Source organism: Sinocyclocheilus anshuiensis, unplaced genomic scaffold, assembly GCF_001515605.1.
Source record: "Sinocyclocheilus anshuiensis isolate Anshui unplaced genomic scaffold, SAMN03320099.WGS_v1.1 scaffold70, whole genome shotgun sequence".
Lineage (NCBI taxonomy): Eukaryota > Metazoa > Chordata > Actinopteri > Cypriniformes > Cyprinidae > Sinocyclocheilus > Sinocyclocheilus anshuiensis.
The window spans coordinates 619,983-640,723 of NW_015542377.1; the positions used below are offsets into that span (position 1 = coordinate 619,983).

The following is a 20,741-nucleotide window of genomic DNA, read 5'->3' on the forward strand; positions in this document are numbered from 1 at the left end:
CATTCTTTACTACGAAGGGCGAAAAAGCAAGTCTGTCTGAGGGAAGTGGGCCAAAAGTAAATGCTGCATTATATGTGGTCAAATTTCTGCTGGTGCAAAGGGCTTTTTCATGAACTTTAATGAGGTTAGGGCATAAGGGTGTCACTAAGAATGATAAAACTAATTGGATTTTAATTTTAAAAAGACAGGACACGCATGGGCTCTCATGAGAACCACCAAAGGTTCATGATGTCTACATGATTTTGCTGGCTAATGATTCTGAATGTACATTTGTCTTGCGTAATGTCTTAATAAATGGCAGTCTTGTGCATGATTTGTCAGTGTTGTTTATTATTAGGTGAAGGTGTAACTATCAGACAGTATCTAAACCAAGAATAGCAGATGTGTTAACCACAGTTTTTGTGTGAGCACACATTTGGAGCACATTGATTTTGCATGCAGGTCATTGTTGACTGTGTTCAATGGAGTATAGAGATCAATAGAGTTCAGAATGTCTAAATGAATTCCACCATTTGCACATGCAATATATGTCCACAAGCAGATATCAAGGGCCTGTGACAGGTAGCACAGAATCATTTGCCTGGTAATTAAATAAAATGAATCATTAATAGCATTCTAGAGAGCATCACTTAAAAAAATCTTTTAGTATGATTACATAATAAAAGTATGATTACAGTCAGAGCACCTGTAAGTGTCACGATCACCAGCTGGAGTGCCCTTGATAACCACCAGAGGGCACTCCATCCCATACCTCTGTCACTCAGTCTTGGACTTCATTTCCCATAATCCTTTGCCCAGACTCATCAGCACTCATTGTTTTCACCTGTGTCTCCTTAACCCTGCCTGCTCACCCTATAAGCCTGGTTCAAGTCTTGCATGTGTCAGTTCTAGACTTTTATCCTGGTTCTGGTCTTGTTCTCCTGGTTGTTTGTATTCTGTATGTTTCTCTGGATTAAAGGGGTCATATGATGCGATTTAAATTTTTCCTTTCTCTTTGGAGTGTTACAAGCTCTTGGTGCATAAAGAAGACCGCAAGCCCGCCGGACGCTCCATCATCGAATCCGCCGGCCGTGCCATTCTCAAGCCCAGCCGCCTCTGCTCACTCAAGCCGGCCTCCGCATACTCTAGGCCGCGGCTCACTCTAGGCCTCTGGCCTCCACTCACTCAAGGCCGCGGTGTGTGACGCTGTTTCGTTGTGAAAGCGAAACTTCTTTGTTTGGCCTTCCAAAAATGTACACGACTAGAAATCAGTGGTTAAGTTGTATTTACAACACTGGTATGTGGAAAATAATGTGTTTTTTTAACCTTAAATCTTTTAAGAAAAAATGGGAATCTTGTTAGAAAGATTTTATCACTGTTCTTCCTACTCTTCACGTCCTGTAAATACGTCTGTCAGTATAATTAGTATAATTAAAGTATAATTATAGCATAATTAAGCATTTACATTTATTACTAAAATTAATTCTAAAAACCTTGCTACACTGTAGGCTTTTAATGTAACATACAATTTGTTTATCATATTGATTACATTATATTTAATCATTTAAATGCAACATTGACATCACTCACATATCTTCTCAATAAGACATTAGTAAGTCCCTCTGTTGCTTGGTGATGTGAAAATCCAAGAGTCTCTAGTCCAGTAGGATCCATGTTGGACAGAACTGCCTCTATTCAAGTGCTGCTCTAAATCTTTGTTGCCTCCTTGATTCCATTCATGCAATGCATCATCCCAAGGCCAAGCGTAGGCATCCTGGGATTTCATAATATTGGCATGGTGCAAATTTGTATTTGTCAGTCATTTTCACCTCTCTGTTTCAGGAATTCGTGGAAGAACAATAGTGAGAGTGAGTGAGTGTGTCAGCTCTGTGTCTTTCTCTTTGTGTGAATTTCTCAGTCCAGTTAGTGATCTGGCTGCTTCTGGATAAACAGAGCAAGAATCACATCAGAGGCTGTGGGTGGAAACTGCTTTGAAGTCTCTCATGCCACCTTGTGGTGTTTTCAAAAACCTGTTTTATATTTTTGTCATCAGCAATGAGAACCAATATAAATGTAAGTTTTTATATAGCAATTTATAGCAATGGCAAATGTGTGAGAACTTTATTTAAGAATCACAGTCAAGCCTTAATTAAAGATGGAGATTCAGTGATTCAGATTGCACTTTAACAATGAATTGTCATTTAGACACATATACAGATGTACTAGGGAGGGTGCAATTCTGTTTCACTAATAGTGTAGTTAGTATAGTTGTATAAATCCTATTTTGAGTTTTAAATTCCCTTGCTTACTCGTTATTTTATTTTTTATGCCAAAAATTATATATGCATTAAACAAACAATTATAAGGCATCACTTTAGGAGGCACTTTGATGATTTGTTGTTGTGCTTCTTACAATTAAAGGCTATTATCTCCATCTAGTGGACGTTAATTGTTGCTACACTGATCACACTGAGTTTCTATGTGATGGTCAACACCTGCAGTCACAAAAAAAAAAAAAAAAAAAAAAAAATTCTGGCATAATTTCCTCACCCTCAGGCTGTTCCAAACCTTTATGAATTTCTTTCTTCTTATTAACCCACAAGAAAATATTCTGAACAATGTTGGTAACCAAACAGCTGCTGGTAACCATTGACTTGCATAGTATTTTTTCCCCATACTATGGAAGTCAATGACTACCTGCAACTGGACTATCCCTTTAAGGGTGTTTGATTATTTACTAAATCCAATCAGCATTTAATCCATCAGCTGGAGTGAAATGCAGGAATTTCATATAAGATATATAATTTATAACTAAATAAATTTGGAATTTACCCAATTCTTCGAAATGGATTTTCCCCTTTTAAACATACTTTTAGAATTTTTAAAAATATATTTAACAGGATAGTTCACCAAAAATGAAAATTCTGCTCACACATCTAGTTGTTCCAGAGCTGTATGAATTTCTTTATTTCATTTTTTTCTGTTAAACACAAAATAAGTTAATTTTAAGAATGTTTTTAGCTAAACATAAAATATGTTTGTCCCATATTTGTTGCTTCCATAGTATTTTTCCCATACTGTTGGGAGTCAGTGGTGACCCTCAACTGTTTGATTACCCACATTCTTCAAAATATCTTATTTCGCATTCAATAGAAGAAAGACATTCATACAGCTTTGTAACAACTTGACTAATTGACTTCTGACCAACTGATACACAACAGCACACCATAACGTTGCTTCATGTTCCTTACATGGCATGACATAACATTAAAGCAACATATGTAACACTAATATGACAAACTTTAGAGTTTTGGAACAAATCTCACCTTCCTTTTCGCCATCATATGTACTGTAGGCCTACCATAAATAAGAGGCAAAGAACTGCATCAATGTATCCACAAGGTGTCAGTACACACATTAATTAACAACTCAACATTTTCTCCCAGGCTCCTGCAGCCAAGCAAACAAGCGAATGGATGAATGGATATTGACTCCATATATTGCATTATCTTAATGCATCCACGTGTATTTTTTTGACTGGGTAATTAAATTATAATTATATATAGTTATTAGATTTTATAAATCAATGAAAAACAAAAGAGACATTTGCACAACGAATGATCAAACCTATTACAATATAGAGTATTTCTATAAATAGAATACACTTTCATAAATATATCCAAAACAGATCGTGTAATACTGTGTATTATAACTTGATTTACATCTTACCAGCTTTTATTATATAATGAAAGTGTCCACCTGAGCTTCTATGCTTCACAGTTTGTTCTACCTTTCGCGAATCCACGTCGTCACTAAACCCAAATGACTTTTGTTCAGTGTTATTCATTCATTTGTAATAATGAAAACCCATAACAGGTGCAGACATGATATGTGCTTCTATGAGACAGTTTGTCAGTGCTGCTGATCTGCAGCTTAACTGCTGGATCTGCTTTCTCACTAATGAGATCTACTCTGAGTGATGCAATACCGCTGCTTAAGAAAATGAAACACAATTTTTATGCATATTACTTGATTATTATTGTTATTCCTGAGTCTGATATGAAGCATTCAAACCTTGCCATCTTCAGACATACCACAATGCTAGAAAGCACAAAGGATTCCACTAAATGGAAAAAGGCAGTGCTACTAGTCATATTATTGTTTGATATAATAAGCCTAGTGGAAAAATTCATGCATTTTCAAAAGAATGTCTAAAATTGGCATTAAACAGACACTATGAAGGTGAAAGTCCATGAACTGATACAATATAAACTATTAATCTAATGAAACAAATCATGCATTTATTATAATATGAAGCCCATTTAAAAATGTATCTGATAATAACCATCAGGGTGATGGTTTGTAGAAATCACATCAGATGTATTCAGAGAGCAGAAAATCTGAAAGTGCCTCTAATGGAAATTGAGTGTCAGATATGACACTATTGTAGCTGCTAACAAGTTGCCAGTGCAAGGTGAGATGAGAAATGAGATGACAATAATCTCCTAGCATTCTTTGACTGGGATCATTAGTGTTGTGTGATTAATTGCTTCCAGGGTGCCAAGAATCATTTTAGCCTGCCTATACAATTCAATGAGACAGTCACATATGATAATTGCTGTTTACTTTATAACAGTGGTTCTCAATCAGGGGTCTGGGCCCAAAAAGCAAAGTTCTGAGGAGACTGCAGGACAACTTAAAATGATTTAAATGAAGTTTTATTCAAATAATCTAACTTAAACTGCTTTTTAAAAAATCACACACACAATAATGGCATAAACGGAATATTTCTTTTCCTTTACGCTTTTTATTTTCCACCACAACTATTGTTTTATTAAATAACATACTGTTCTTGAAACATCTGGAATCACAAAAATAATTGTGGTTAATTTAATACATTAATACTCCCAGTTTCTGTCAATAAACATATTTACAGTAAAATATATATATATTATGGCTTATATGAGGGGACTATAAATTGTATTAGCTTTCAAATCCAAGATCTAGTGCTATATACAGTAGCACTGTTATGGTTAACTTTGTCACACACTCCCCTTGTTGATGTGCTATTTACATAGAAAATGTATGTTAAAAGGCATTCTTAAGTTAGCGGCTTCTAATCTCACATAGCCAGACTTTTGACTATCTATCAGTATAAAGTATAAAGTCTGGGTCGAGAACCACCTACAGAAACAGTTCGTCTGACCAACATGAAAAACGACCAATCACGGTGCAGATTCATCTGATGTCATGATATATAAAATAACAGACTGGTTATAGACAACTATTGCATGGCAGTGTTGGTCCAGCTGTACAGATACCCGCACCCCATAATAAAATAAGAGCAAATTTTGTCATTTGGATTCAGCAATTCTGTCCGTCTAAAAGTAATACATCCAGATTGTTTCACAGACATACTCAAAAACAAAATTGAATATCTGTTCTGGAATATACACTTTACTAAGTAGTTTACTTAGTGAAACTCAGAATACCAAATCCAGAAATGAGTTATTCCTCAAAAGCGCTTATTGCATCAACCCTGTAAACCCTGTTTCCAGTTGAACTAATCCCAGAAGTTGTGTAGCACCAGCCAATCAGATTAAATCTTGCAGTATCAGTAGTTTGGAGATCAGTGAACAGACTGTGGGTGGTCTGTAGTCTGAAATGTATGTTCTGGATCTATGTATGAATCTTATACATACCCTTGATGTATATTCCAATAGTGTTTTAAAATGCTCTTTATTATGAGACAATCCATGTGATGTAAAGCCCCCTGCTTCAAAATGAAGGGTTGCAAGTGCTCAGGTCCGGTTACAGCCATGCATTCCATGTCAAAGCTCTTCACTTAACATGCCCTGAAAATCAAGAAGTAACTTTCCATAAATCATTAAGAAATTGAAAGTATAAATCTACATGCATATTAGAGGTGAACTGGGGTTTCAAGTACTTAATAACATCAAATTAATGATACAGTCTGGGTCATAAGCAATGCTATGGGAATCAGGTTCTAAGAAACAGTATAGTAGAATTTGTATACTAAGAATACATTCATTATAGGCATAACAAGACACTACAACAAGTCAAGGCTTGTTGAATTGTGTGGGTGGTGTGAACTGTGGAAATAATCCTCAAACATAATATTCAGTTGGCTTTCAATTTGCACACATTTTTCTTCAATGGATCATTGTAAATCTGTGAATATTTTCTGCTCGTACAGTCATTCATAGCATAGTTTATATGTGTCTGAAATGCTCTGGAAAATAACCACTGACTCGAATGGGTGTTTAAAAAGACACCGCTGTTTTTTTTTGTGTGTGACAGACTTCACCCCACCCAAGCTGTGGCAATGTGACAGCACCCTGTGACTCGACATCCACCCTTCACAAGAGGCAATTGACAAAAGCCATTTCAAACATCAAAACAACTAACAAAAGCCAGTCTTAGCCAGACTTTGTCTTTGCTGGTAACAGTATGCCTTTGATTGGATGCCACAATGCAAATATGACAAGTTGCCTCAATCTGAAAAAAAAAAAAACGTACAAAAATAAACAGTTAAAAGATATGTTAATTATTTTCACAAAACACTAAATAGTGGTGAATGAGTGCATATAATGTGTGACCGGTGCAGTTTTTCCATTGAAGCAGGCACATGTGAACATATTATTCAAGTACTGTAGGCCTATTATTCTGGGGTCCCTATATTAAAATTTAGTTCTATAAAGTTATTCATATCAAATAACTTTAAAATTAATTTAAAATTGATCAGTTATGGCATATATTGTCTCTCTTTCAATGAAAATGAAAAACCAGAAATTAAAAAGTTGTAAAATGTCCAGTAGCCATTTATTTACAAAATATCAGGAATTATTCTCTTGGAACTCCACTCAAATCATAAAAATGGAACTTAGTGATGTGTAATAAAATGACTAAGTCGTCTTTCATTTTTATACTTCTGGGTGATAGTACCAATGACAATCAGTAAGTAGATTTTGATAATTCCAGCTGGCCGTTCAAGAGACTATAAACTAGGGCTGCACGATTAATCGCATGCGATATTTAACGCGCATCTTGTCAGAAAGCCGGTTCTGTAATCAGCGGTAAATCTCCATCACCTGCGTGCTTTCACATTGAGCAGCATTAACTACACAGAGCCGTTGTTCACTGATGAGCAGCGCAAAAAATCGCGCGAATATGAACGTGGTTTATTACGTCTTTTCGACGTCTTTTCAACGAGTTTTTGCTGAGTGGGATAGGCCTATATGCTCCATATAGATACAAATTGCTTTGCTGGTTTAAAACAAATTTAAACAACAAACATATAGGCCTATATTCTGCTGTACTAGCACAGTAAGCTCATATACATTGAACAAGATTGGTGTTCTATGGTTCTTATATAATTTCTCCAGATTTCATTACTTAAAGTGAGGATAAACTTAATAAAGAGCACTTTCACCGGCTGCTTTCTCGCAGTAGCTGAGTGAAGAAACCTGAGCGTTGACTCCTTTGAGCGCAGAGGGAAGGCAGTAGATCATGTGATCTGTTTGCATATCAAGGTCGCCATTTTGCAGGAAAGTTTGGGAATTTCGGGCACAGAAGAAAGAGGAAGTGGTGCGCTTAAAAAATTTGGATTACGGACGTGTGAGGATCCAAGACTCCAGTCAGGGGGGAACGGGAGAGATGTATGAACGGGAACCGTCTGCGTGTGAACTTTACCTGCACTTCAGCAGGGATTATTAGTACTCCAGTCTATTCTACCACTTCTTTTGCAACAGATCGGAAACCAAATCTTGCAACCAAATCTTTGTAATGCACTTTGCTGCGATTTGCTTATTTACTCCATTCATTCGTTCTGCAGAAAGTTTGTCAAAGTTGAGAGTTGTTTGAAAGTGTCCACGGGGGTCCTGCCGCATCTGACAGGGTTATGAGTGAAGCGGTCACTAACAGTTTTATTGGATTGGAGGATTGTTGATATCGAGCTTTTCACATGTCAGTCTGACCCGGTCAGCGATCACCGGTGATTGTTGATCACAACGAAATCGAAGTGACGCGACTGAAAGTGAAAGTGATCAGTCATTCATTCCAATGGTTTACAGCAGTCGCCCTTTAACAGTTGTGGGACTTTGAATCTTTGAGCCTTGATCATGCCAGTGAGAAAGAAAGGTAAAGTTTCTTTAAAATGTGCATATTTAAAATGCTGTGTAGCCAGTATTTTAATATATAAGTTATAAGTTATGGGACAAAATGTATTCTGAATATATTTTAAAATATATTTTTACTTTATGTTTGGCCAGTGTTTCTCAGCAGGGTTTTTATAATGTGTTTTTCAGATGCTCAGAGGGCACTGCAGCTTCTGGAGGAATACCGAACGAAACTCAGTCAGACTGGAGACCCTCATCTCAGACATTCAATTGAGAGAGTCATAAATATATTTCAGAGTACACTCTTCCAGTCCCTCATAGGTAAGTTGCTGCTAGAACAAACATGTTTTCCTCAAGGAAGTTTCTTAACACTTGTCTTGTTGTGCTAAGATCGTGGAACAGGTTTGACTTCATCATTTGACAAGTTTGACATTTTCAATGATGTATCACAGCAGTCCCCCCCCCCCCCCCTTATTCTACTGCAAATAAAGTGTTTGCACATTGCAATTTAAATATTTTGTTTTTCTTCTAAAAGACACTTAAAATATAAAAAGTTGAAAAGTTTTAGGAATGGAAAGTTCTGTTCGTTTTTTTTTATGCTTAGTTGTAAAATATTTCATCTATTTGACCTATTTTTTCCTAGGCTTGGCTTCCCTTGGCTTGTATTTGCTGGGAATGCAGTCCAAATAGTGTTTTATGTGCAGTAATTTCAAGTAAATTTTTGTCAATTTGGGAAAATCCTTTGAGTTTCCTTTTTAAGCAGGCTCTTTTGGGAGTTTATGCAGTTAAGATAAAATGGAAGAGGAAATTGGTGGTGATAAGCGTTTTACTGTTAAAAAAGGCCAACAGAACATATCCAGAAATAGCTATAAAAAGAACTTGGAATGTTTTTGTATATTTGTTTTATACTGGCTGCTCTTTGCACTGACTTTAGTGGGCATCTTCAAAAAAGGTTGTGGTGTGATATTTTTGAAAAATAGATTTTGTAATGAATCTGTGGCAGTTGTAAACTGTTTACAGTACTGTTAAAAATGGAAAATGTACTGGTAATTTTCTGCCAGGAAAATTAATATCCATTAATATTACAGACATTTCCGTTAACTAAAACACAATGCAATGCAGTACAAAATTCAAAATACAGATAAAACACTTATAAAAAATCTATATGGATCATAATAATACAGTACATTGCGCCATATTTTAACAGATTTTTAGAGTGTAGTATGGCCTACCCTATTGTAATTTAGAACATCCTTATATCCCCCACTGGACAAATCAAAGCACCGTTGTGCATACTTACTAAAGTCTTTTAGTACTTAATTAAGAGGCATTTGAAATGCATCATTGCTCTATTCAGTTAATGTTTTGCTGTGAACAGACGGTTACATCTCAGCGCATCCCTACCATTATTTTTCCACGATTTAAACTCCCATCGTTTAGTTTGGCCTGGACTCTGCATGAATCCAGAGAAGTGCTGTTTACAACCGTAAAGAGTATTCATGTTTCATGGTGTTATTATTTGTCCATCTGACTGAAAACATTTATGGAGACTCCGGTATCTCTGAAAATTTTAAAGAATGTTATTGTTTTTAAACATGACTTAATCAGAATCTCACTCCACTGCACACAGAAGTCCTCAATATGTTCCGTACATGTTTGCTGCTATGTGTGGGTAGACATGGTGTGCAATACTTTTAGAAAATGTAAACATGAATGCAATTTGTTTTTTTTCAATTAAATTTTGTAATGCCGTATTGAAGAAAGTGTAATGGTCAATAGATGACTCCTTGGTGCAGCCATTATTTTTGATGTAAAATTTAGTAGCAGTAGTCTATAACTGTTTATCCATGATGCATTTATCCAAAACAACTTTTAAAAAGTCTATTGTATTGTATTTGTAAGGACAATCACCCCAGAGCAACATGCCTTTCTCAAGTGGTCAGTTGCACCAACCAGTAACCATCTGGTTACCACCACTAAACTTTTACTGATACACTAGCTAGACTTTTTGACTTGATGACTCATGAACAATATACAACTGAACTGTAATTTAAAAAGGAGCACATGTATTCAAGTCATCATTTGTATGTGTTTAATGTATTTCTGAATAAATTATTAGATCCAGACACACACACACACAAAACGAGTATGATGCCACTGACTCTTTGTAGTGATTGATAGCGTAAGAGTAAGACTGATGCGGTCTGAATTCAATTTGGGCTTGGCTTATCTGAAATCTACACCTAAATGAACTCTGGCTGCACTAGTACTTATTTTATCAGTAATTTTATCATTGTTACGTAAGATAGGAGTCAGGCTACAACAAATTCCGGTCTTGCAATGTTAGGACTTCAAGCCATATACAGGTTGTAATTTTGAGGTTAAACATCATTAATGTATTTACACTTGCTCATGTTTTTACGGATCTCATTCTTATCCATTTACACATGGCCATGTAAATGAGTACCTGCAAAATGGTTTTAAATTTGTTCTAGTAAGGCATCAAAGTGCAAATAATGTGAAATCTGCATTTTCATAAAAGTTTGTATCTTTGATTCTGACTTTGGTTCTGTAAACATTTGTAGGGATTATAGTTCTGTTGGTGGCTTATTAATTACATGTATTTCATTATGCAACCTCATAATTCTTTCAGATATCCAGGAATTTTATGAAGTGAGCCTCCAGGATAATGAGGATAAGCCCATAGAGCCGTCAAGCCTTAAAACTAGCGAACCTTTTCCTCCAGTTAATGAATGGAATTTCACTGGCCCTCCCAGTACCATTGGACCAACAGAAACTGTGCCCAGCGTCAATGCCCAAAGCAAAGAGGTAAGCAGAACATTGATGTATATACCTCTCAGAGGTGCATATTTGCTGTATGCCGTATGTGGTTCTTGAATGCCATTATTGGTTTTAGAGTAATTGCTGGTGTTTATGACAATTGTTGGTGCAGTCTTTATTCTTGCGGAAGCAATTATTTTTCATGCAGTGATTCATTCTTAAAACAGATTAATTCTGAAACTAAACTGTAGCTTAAAGGCACGCAATGGTCACTACTTTGGGTATGTAGGAACTATTTGCATTGGCAGATCAAAAATACACAAGGTAACTGTTTAAAATGTAAGTTACATAGCATTAAAGGGGTCCTATGATGCGATTTCAATTTTTCCTTTCTCTTTGGAGTGTTACAAGCTCTTGGTGCATAAAGAAGATCTGTAAAGTTGCAAAGACTAAAGTCTCAAATCCAAAGAGATGTTCTTTATAAAAGTTAAGAGTCACCCACGCCTACCTAAAACGGCTCGTTCTAACACGCCCCCAACATGTCTATGTCACGATGTGAGATTTGCATAACGCCGCCATGTCGTGAAGGCGCTGTGTGTTTCGTTGTGAAAGCGAAACTACTTTGTTTGGCCTTCCAAAAGAGGACGATATCACTTCGTCATGCCTGGAGCTGATCCATGCTGGTCGCTGAGGAAATACATCAACTTCGCGCTGTGGATCGCCGGATCGGCTTTCACCGTGGACGAAGCGGAGTCCAGCCCGGGGTCGTCACATGTGGTTGCTGCAAACCCGCCGGACGCTCCTTCGTCGAATCCGCCGGCTGCACCGTTCTCTCACTCACTCACTCTAGCCCTCCGGCCGTTCCTCACTCTAGCCCCCGGCCTCTGCTCACTATTGAGCTGTAATGATATTTGGATAAACCGTATGATTGTGAATGTTTTATTGCTTAACTAAAGAACTTGAATTGTAGTTGGTGTCTATATTTATACAGAGGTTCTATATAAAATCATTCAGAGACACTCTTTTGTCATGTCAATGTCAGTTTCAGAAGTCATGGTAATGATTCAGCTCTGGTAAACCTACTTCAGGACATCCAGTACTTGTTAAACTTGTGCTTGAAAGATAATTAAGGATGTAATTAAAGTTCATGATGCTGAGCGTGTGAAGTGTTAAACCTCTGACTGATTTAAATGTGTTGCTCCAAAATAGTACATTGGAGTTCTGTGACACTAAATGCAGAACATTAAGCGTTATCTTATTTAATAATGTTAATTTAAATCTGATAAGGGTTGGTCATGCATTTTTCATTTAAATTGTTGTTCACATTCTAGAGAGTGGGTAGATTTTCCTTCTGTTGGGATTGGAAGTGATGTGCCATGCTGTGAATAGAAAGTGTTTTAACAATGCATAAAACTAATTTCTATGAAGTCTCAGATGAACCAGATGAGTGTTTGAATGTCTCCACTGGCATAGAGGATGTAGCTTTGTGGTGTTTCATTATTTATTTCAAACTTCTGTATCTCCACTGTGATTTTGAAAGCATGTAAGTAACAGGAATTGGGCATAACATGTCTAGAAAAATATTTAATGATCAGAAAAATATTTCTGAGTTTAATGTAATAACATGCGTAATAAATTTTATTTTATATTTCTAACATTTTAGGATTTTACTATAGCTTTCTTGATAATATTACAGAACCATATTCTTTAAAAAAAAATATTACTCTCTCTCTCTCTCTCTCTCTCTGTATCTCTATTAGTATACTTAGTATTTTTGCTTTTTTTTAAGGGTTAATATGTTTAATTGGGGAAAAAAATCACTGATACATTATATCTCAGCATAACACGATAAAAACAAACCTGCTTACTTGATTAATAACATGAATCAGTTCAGCTTTTACGTCTTGTTGTTTGCTTATCATCGTCATTGTGAATTTTAAGGACCCTGTCTACGGAGTTGGAACATTGCAAACATTTAGCAATTTTTTTGGTTGCAAAACGTAAAGTCCACTGGTTGATGTTGAAACTGCAGGGCAGAGGCGTTTTAACCCACACAGTGACGTGCTGTTGGAGTGCGCGCATTCAGAGGTGAGGGGAGCACATTATGCTGGTCAGTCTCCCCGTGGTGCTCCTATCAACTCTGAACGCGCGTCAATATGAGTGCAGGCGTCCTCCTCCTCCTCAGCATCCCCGAAACACTGCCGCGGAAAGGAAACATGAGGTGATGCAGACTTGACTTCTTTGAGTATGTGGATGCGTATGTTGTTTGCTCAACTGAGAGCAAGTTCCTGTCGCGCGCCCAATGCTTTCATGCATGTATTCGCATATTTTAGCGACAGGATTAGAGCAGCTGGAATGAGATGCTGAGAGGTCGCGCTCTGAAGAATGGACTGTTTATGTATCGTTAGCACAAAGGTAAGACATCCATGTATGTGTTTGCAATGTTCTCCTTGTTGTTTGTCCATAGTATGTTTAATATACAGATCATTATGATTATACATTGACCAAAATTTAGATGGGCAAATGTGCAACTTTAATCTTTGGTTTCAGAACTATCGCTAGGAGATTCAAATGAGCATTCACAAAGTTTGTTTACTCTCTATATGTCTAGCTGTCTGTCTGTCTGTCTGTCTGTAAACATTTTACTTAATAGTATTAAACCTCTTAACTACTAACTCTGTATGATTACTTTGATAAGAAATAATGCCGCAAAAGGTCATCACACTGTGCACTGTGCAGTGTGCACTGATTAGGCTGTTATTTAGTTAGAAAGTGGTATTTGAGCTTAATTGTTGAATATTTAGGAGGTGTCGGTATAGGAAAGAGTTACACAACCACATTTTATAACCAACTGACTCCCTTAAGATTTCAGGACTCATAAAGGAATTGAATCGAAAGAGGTTGATACGTGCTGTGAACAAAGGAGCAGTCAACAACTGGTTGTCCATCACATCTTTAACATGCATATTTGCAGATCTTTGCTGTCAATCACTTGTGTTAGGACTGTCAGCCTCTTTCAGATTAAGAAAAATGGCACACTGTCAAACCTAACAGTCAAGTTTATTAAATTAAATGAGTTAATTTTACTCAAATATTACTGAAAGTTCTTTGCACTTGATAGATATGTGAACTCCGTAACTGATTATATTAAGAAGAACTCAAATGGAATACATTACAGCAGATTTCTAGCTCCCAGCATGCTTTGCTTGAGATTAAATGGGAGTGTAAATGTTGAAATTAAATGTTATTTTATTTGTTTTTTGCACACGATTAATATAAGGGGAGATCTGTTAGTGTTTGTTGTTATGTTGGGTTTTATGTCTGTTATGTTATGAGGTTTGGGTGAATACCATTCTGCGTAGAGCCTTTGGTTAAAGGGATAGTTCACCCAAAAATGAAAATTTGATGTTTGTCTGCTTACCCCCAGGGCATCCAAGATGTAGGTGACTTTGTTTCTTCAGTAGAACACAAACGAAGATTTTTAACTCAAACCTTTGCAGTCTGTCAGTCTTATAATGGAAGTGGATGGGAATCACGGCTTTGAGAGTAAAAAAAAAACATGCACAAACAAAACCAAATTAAACCCTGCGGCTCGTGACGATACATTGATTTGTTTTTTTTACCTCTGATGCACTGCAATGTCTGAACTGTACTGAGCGCGTCCTGAGCGCGTCCTCGACAGCCAGCGCATGACGCGTCTTTTTCTTGCTTTATGGCGGATCGCAGACTTAGAAGTGCATTACCGCCACCTATCTCTCAAATGGACCATTGACACTCTATCTACAATCTCAATTAGGAGTGTCAGTGGTCCATTTGAGAGATAGGTGGCGGTAATGCACTTATAAGTCTGCGATACACCGTAAAGCAATAATAAGAAGAAGATGCATCAGGTGCCGGCTGTCGAGGACGCGCTCAGGACGCGCTCAGTACAGTTCAGACATTGCAGTGCATCAGAGGTAAAAAAAACAAATCAATGTATAGTCACGAGCCGCAGGGTTTAAATTTGGTTTTGTTTGTGTATGGTTTTTTATTTACTCTCAAAGCCGTGATTCCCATCCACTTCTATTATAAGACTGACAGACTGCAACGGTTTGAGTTAAAAATCTTTGTTTGTGTTCTACTGAAGAAACAAAGTCACCTACATCTTTGATGCCCTGGGGGTAAGCAGACAAACATCAAATTTTCATTTTTTGGGTGAACTATCCCTTTAAGTCGAGCATGTTAAGACTACCTCTATATTACCTGGTGAGTAGTATTGGTACTTGCTGATGCAGTCTCTTGTTATATTAGCACATGTGCGCTTTAGCCTGATTAATAGCTAGCATCTGCTATCTAGTAGTGACGAGTCAGTGTTATAAAATTAAGATGTTAGAGTTTAGTTTCAGTTATAACAAATAATTGAGTGGAGGTTAATTGCATTTTAGGAAATATTCTTTGTGATGAATGATATAAGTTCACAGTACTCATAACTATTGGTTTCTAAACTTAATTGAATTGAGGCAACCGGTTTCCTCAATTGAAATGAGTTGGGTTTTACAGTATAGTGTGGTCTGAGAGAGGATCAAAACTCTTCTTGAGTGACCATGAGGAGGAACTGGGAAAAAATTAAACCGTATTTGTTGGCTGCACATCTGAGAGCATGAAATCAGCAGGAGCTGCCTGACACTTTGGAATAGAAATTAGAATAATAAAAAAGTGAATCATTAAAGATGCATGCTTTACTCAAGGCTAATGTGAGTTCATAATGGGAATCATCTTCAGTTACCTGTTGATACAGACATTATTTAGTGTGTTTCTGTGTGCTGCTGTATAGGACAACATTTCTTTCTGTCAACTTATTTATATAAACAATATTTAAGGATGAGGGCTCCCATTTCAGTCTGGCACAAATGTGTGTCACTAGAACTGTGATGATTAGATTCATTCCAGGGTGTTCTTACCTTAATGTGATCAGAGTACCCGGGTGAAATTTGTAAAAGGTGTTTAAAATGTAAAGCCGTTTATCATTCAATGCCGATTATGATCACTCATCACCATAACAGAATGCTGAAGTGTTTTCAAGACCCAGCCATCTGGAAGTACTGAAAGAAACTGAGATCATAGTCTACTGATTTTATCCATTATCAGAATTTATTTAACTGTGTTTAAGCGCACACCTGCTTTAAAGAGTCCTCTAGAATTCAACAGTTATTTTCGCAGGTTTGCACATAAAGAGGGCGCTTGCTGAATGCGGAGCACTTGCAGTGTCTGAACACTTACAGGCATGCACTTGAAATATGCTAAAATTATGGTTATATAATCTGTGGTGCTTTAAAGATGCTTTTTCTACAGGGAGTGCATTATATTTGTTTGTAGTGGCAAAAGCACAACATCTGTGCTGCTGTAAATGCACAGCCATGACCAGCCCTCCATCTGAAGACAAGGCCCAGGGGTCTCTTTTAAAGCCTCCAGACTTTCCCATGTCCTCATATAGGCAAATAACTAGTGACCATCTCCAGTACTCATTTAGCTACCATGGGAGTCATGAGTTGAATCTGTGATTTGATAAGAAAAAAATATCATATTAATTGAGGCGAGAGTTCCTTTCTAGATAAATCTTCACATTTAAAATTCAGTGCGTGGTCTTGCACATGCATATTGTTTAAACAAGAATGTCATACGGTGTTTAGTGTAAGTGTTTTTAGTATTTAACTCTTCCCCCTTTTATTGGTTTGCTTTTTACTGTGTGGTTTGCTCTTTTCGAGAGCCTCTCTTTGAAGAACATAATAAGCATGGTTTGCAGAGAGCAGCACACTGTCAGTTTTATGTGACTGGTGGATGTGATTAAACTTAAAATATGTTTAAGTGCCCCTGATTTCAACCATAGAAAGATAGTCAATTAGCCTGTCTTCTTTTCAGGTGTTGAATTCTGATTACTTAAAGGGGCAATCATTTATACCTACTTGTCATAATTTTCCCCCTGAAGCAAATTCATAATGTTTTATAATGTAAGTGGTCTTGCACCGAAACATTTTGTTCTATGTGACCAGTGTTCTTCCTCCTCTTTAACTGAAACATTAGGTACTTGATTTTCTGTTATAAAGCAGCTCTTCAGTGTGGAGCTAGATAATGATAAAATCTTTTTATTAGTGGGGGAAAAAATATTATTTAATTAAAGTGATAGTTTGGTTTGTAGAGATCAAAGCTTGATAGCTCAGGACTGTTTTGATTATCATTACCCTATAAGGTATTTTAAGAGAGATTATGTTGTGAATAAAATAGTTTATCCAAAAATAAAGCGTCTTAAGCCCTATTCGCACGGGATTAGTATTATCTGGAGACCTTGTGTGATTTTGAAATTAACCCCCCACCTCTGAATTTCGTGTAGTGCATTCGCACGGGATAAGCGAAGCCTGTGATTTTACTCGAATTTACCGACTTATCTACCGGATATCCGGATGTCAAGGCTTTGAGAGTCCCGTTCTATGGTCCAGATGGATAGACAACCTCCGCAATTATTACAAATGACTGGAGGTCACCAGGTAGTACTAATCCCGTGTGAATAGGGCTTTACTTACCTTTATTTTGTTTCTTATTCATATGACTTCCAAAAAGAGATGTTAGGCAGAATGCCATTCAGTTACTTTTTCATCTAGCTAATTAAATGGTGAATGAGAGAGTTTCTCTGTCATCTCTTTTTGTGTGCCAAATATATTTATTTGTATAAATTAATTGTATAATAATTGTAATTACATACGATTTTCAAAAGATGAAGTGATTACCTTTATTTATTTGTTAGAATATGTATAACTCAATATTTTAACTAATTGCAAAAGCTGAATAACCAGTCAATGTCTACTGATTAATCAGTGAAATAATCGGTGGTTAGTCGATTAATCGTTCTAATAATCGATAGATTAATCGATTATCAAAAGAATCGTTTGTTGCGGCCCTATCAAAAAGTCCATATTATTCGACCACTAGCTAGCTCTAAGAGATTTTCGTTGAACACTACAAAGCATGCGCATGGGTGGTCCGGGAAGGGAGTTTACAGTTAGAGTATGTTTACATAGTAAATCAAACTTGTCATTATGACCCCCCTCGATTCATAACTGAGTAAATCAACCTGTTTTTAACAAACTACGACTATTCTACTTTTAGTTAATGTGTTTACTGGACAGATTCCTGCAATAGTTGTAACCTGCACAGATGTAATCATTACGGATAACCATCAGAGCTCACCATATCCTGGGATTGTGGATTTTGAGAGTTTCTCTCTCAGGGCTCTGGCTGGGTTCATTTGAGTTCTCTTGCAGGTTTGTGTGCAGCAGATGTGCTCTGAATTTTTCACCATAGCAGCAAAAACTTGCTGTTAGCACTTAACTTTTTGGAACTTTTATGAACTTTTAGCTTATGTGTGTTCAGAAGGCCCAGAGATGTTCTTATATTCTTGGAGGTCCTCCATAGATACTTAATGGGTCTTTAGAGTTCTGTTGACAAAAAGCTTGTCTTAACTTGTATATTACACGTTTGGAATAAATAAACAGAACTTTTTGATACAAATTAAATGCACGTAATGAAATTACAGTTTATGAGGTAAATATTTTATTATTTTGCCTAGAAGGTTTTTTTTTTTTGTTGAGTAGAGTAAATGTTTCCTTGGCTTACCTTTTAAGCTTTAAGTAGCTTAGCATTTATCCCTTAATTGTCTTTGGAAGGGCCTATTTTTGACTGTTAAGAGAATTTGATCTTTGTCTTGGTCAGCTGAAATACACTTGAGTAGATACTACAAGAATAAGCTGTAGACGTGTTAATGAGCAGTTGAATTATTCGAGGTCATTGCGTGGTGTCATTCTGTGAAGACTGGAGAGGACGACCCAGGCTAAATGAAGGATTCAGATGAGGGACTGAATGTAAAGTATCTTGCTTTTAAAATTGCTCATGTGTCATGCTGTGTTATTTCTGTCTTTGAGTGCCATTTATAGAGAGAAATATTGCTTGGTTATCCTGTTTTCTATATTAGTTTGGTCCATGTAAATGTGGGTGCTGTTTCTATGGCATATTACAAATATTATGCATATGAAACGAAAAGATTTAAAGCCTCCTTGGACATTCATATTTCTCAGAATCTATTTTTGGTTATACAGTGTAATAATGGACTATGAATGCTGGTCAAAAGTGTATATTATAATGATTTCTAAGGATCAGTGATACTGACAGCTGAAGTAATGCAAATCTTGTTGTTAAGAATTGTCTTATTAACCAGATTTGTCTACCTATAAATTAAAAATGGCAGAGTAGGAATATTTTTGTGATATTTCACGAGATTTGGGTGTGACACCATGAAGAGGAAGTGATGTCGCTGTTTCTTCTAGTTTGAAGCTGTGTTTCTCTTTCTTCTGAATATAGGTCTCGTTAGAAGTATGATAAAAGGTTTTACATGAGTCCTGCCTCTCACAGCCTGTTTGTTTCTACAGGGAAAATATAGCTGACATTCTTATATTTTGCATTTGCATTTCAAACAGTCAAGTTATTTAAATGTTAAAGATTGTCCTCTTTTCATAATTAAGGCTATATCACCTGAAAAATTGCTGTTAGAATAATTAAATCAAGTGACAGTTTGACAATAGTTTGTTGTAGTTGATCAACTGTCGCTATGCAGAGATTTTATACAGCACCGTTTGGTTGTACTGCTGTGTTGATGTCAGCAGGGATCGCAGAGGTCAACGAGGTGAGGTACGTGTGTCGGCGTCTAGAGCTGCTGGGGTGACAGCAGGTGGGAGCTGTCGGACGCTGTGGCCGAGTTCTGCACTCGCGCTTCCATGCTTACTGAGTCACTTCCCATTCACTTACTTAATGCCCCCACATGCACACTTTAGTGCTGGACACTAGCTAAAACATTATATCTCGTTTTCATATTTTTGATTATTTTTACTTTTTTTTTATATATATATATGATACATCTTAATATATGCGATTTGTCTGTGCAGTGTTTTGACAGCCCTAGTCTTTGCCTTCTGACTTCATCTCGCTCTTTAGACTATGCGAGGTACTCTGTGTCCCCATTCTGGCTCTCTCTTTCTTTCAGTCTGTGTTTCTCATGTACACTGTGGTGAGCTTGCCGAGTGGGTGACGCGTGTGGGGAGATCCAGTCTGGTGCAGTGAGACCTCCATCATGCTGTTGGCTGTCTGTTTGAATTTGGAGCGAAGAAACACTCCAGTGTTGCTATTGTGTTCCTACAAAAAAATCACAAAAATATCACAAAAATATTGGATGTACAGAGATGATCAAACACTTCACCATAAAACCTCAGGCTGTTAGACGCAAGCTGCATCTTAGTTTGTTAGCTTAGCCTAAACCTTACACTAAATGAGAACAGCTTTATTAGGAACTTGGATGTAAAATGAAGTATGTGAGCTCAGAGTAGGAGAGAAGAAGACAAGTGAAAAGAAGCCCTGCATTTTAAAGGGGTCCTATTATGCTCTTTTACAAAGTCTTGATTTTGTTTTGGGGGTGTACTAGAACATGCTCTCATGCTTGGTGGTTCGAAAAACGCATTATTTTTCACATAATTTACATTATTAAAACACCTTTCCCCCCAGCCTGCCACAAACGGCTCGATTAGTTCCGGCTTTGATGAAGGTCCGCCTTCCGAAAAACAAAATGTGTTGTAATTGGTTAGCTGTCCCAGTGCGTTGTGATTGGCGAACAGCTTAGATAGTGTTTCATTACTGCCACGCCTCTTGCTCTGTCTTTCAACAAAAACTTTTGGGCAAATCCGGCACTGTACTCCCTCGTGTTGTGGAAGCTGTCCTCAGTAAAATGCGCAACAAACAATAGCAAATTGGGGTTATAATGCTCAG

At 36.9% G+C, this 20,741-nt stretch overlaps 1 protein-coding gene across 1 annotated transcript in view; it reads left to right on the forward strand.

Moving 5' to 3' along the window:
- Nucleotides 1–7,514: 7,514 nt before the first annotated feature.
- Nucleotides 7,515–20,741, forward strand: part of LOC107692362 (disks large homolog 1-like) — a 152,881-nt gene continuing 139,654 nt past the window's right edge. Inside the window, 3 exon segments of the mRNA XM_016491361.1 lie at nucleotides 7,515–8,139; nucleotides 8,307–8,438; nucleotides 10,771–10,946. Coding sequence (XP_016346847.1) covers nucleotides 8,121–8,139; nucleotides 8,307–8,438; nucleotides 10,771–10,946 — 327 coding nt within the window. The 5' untranslated portion in view covers nucleotides 7,515–8,120.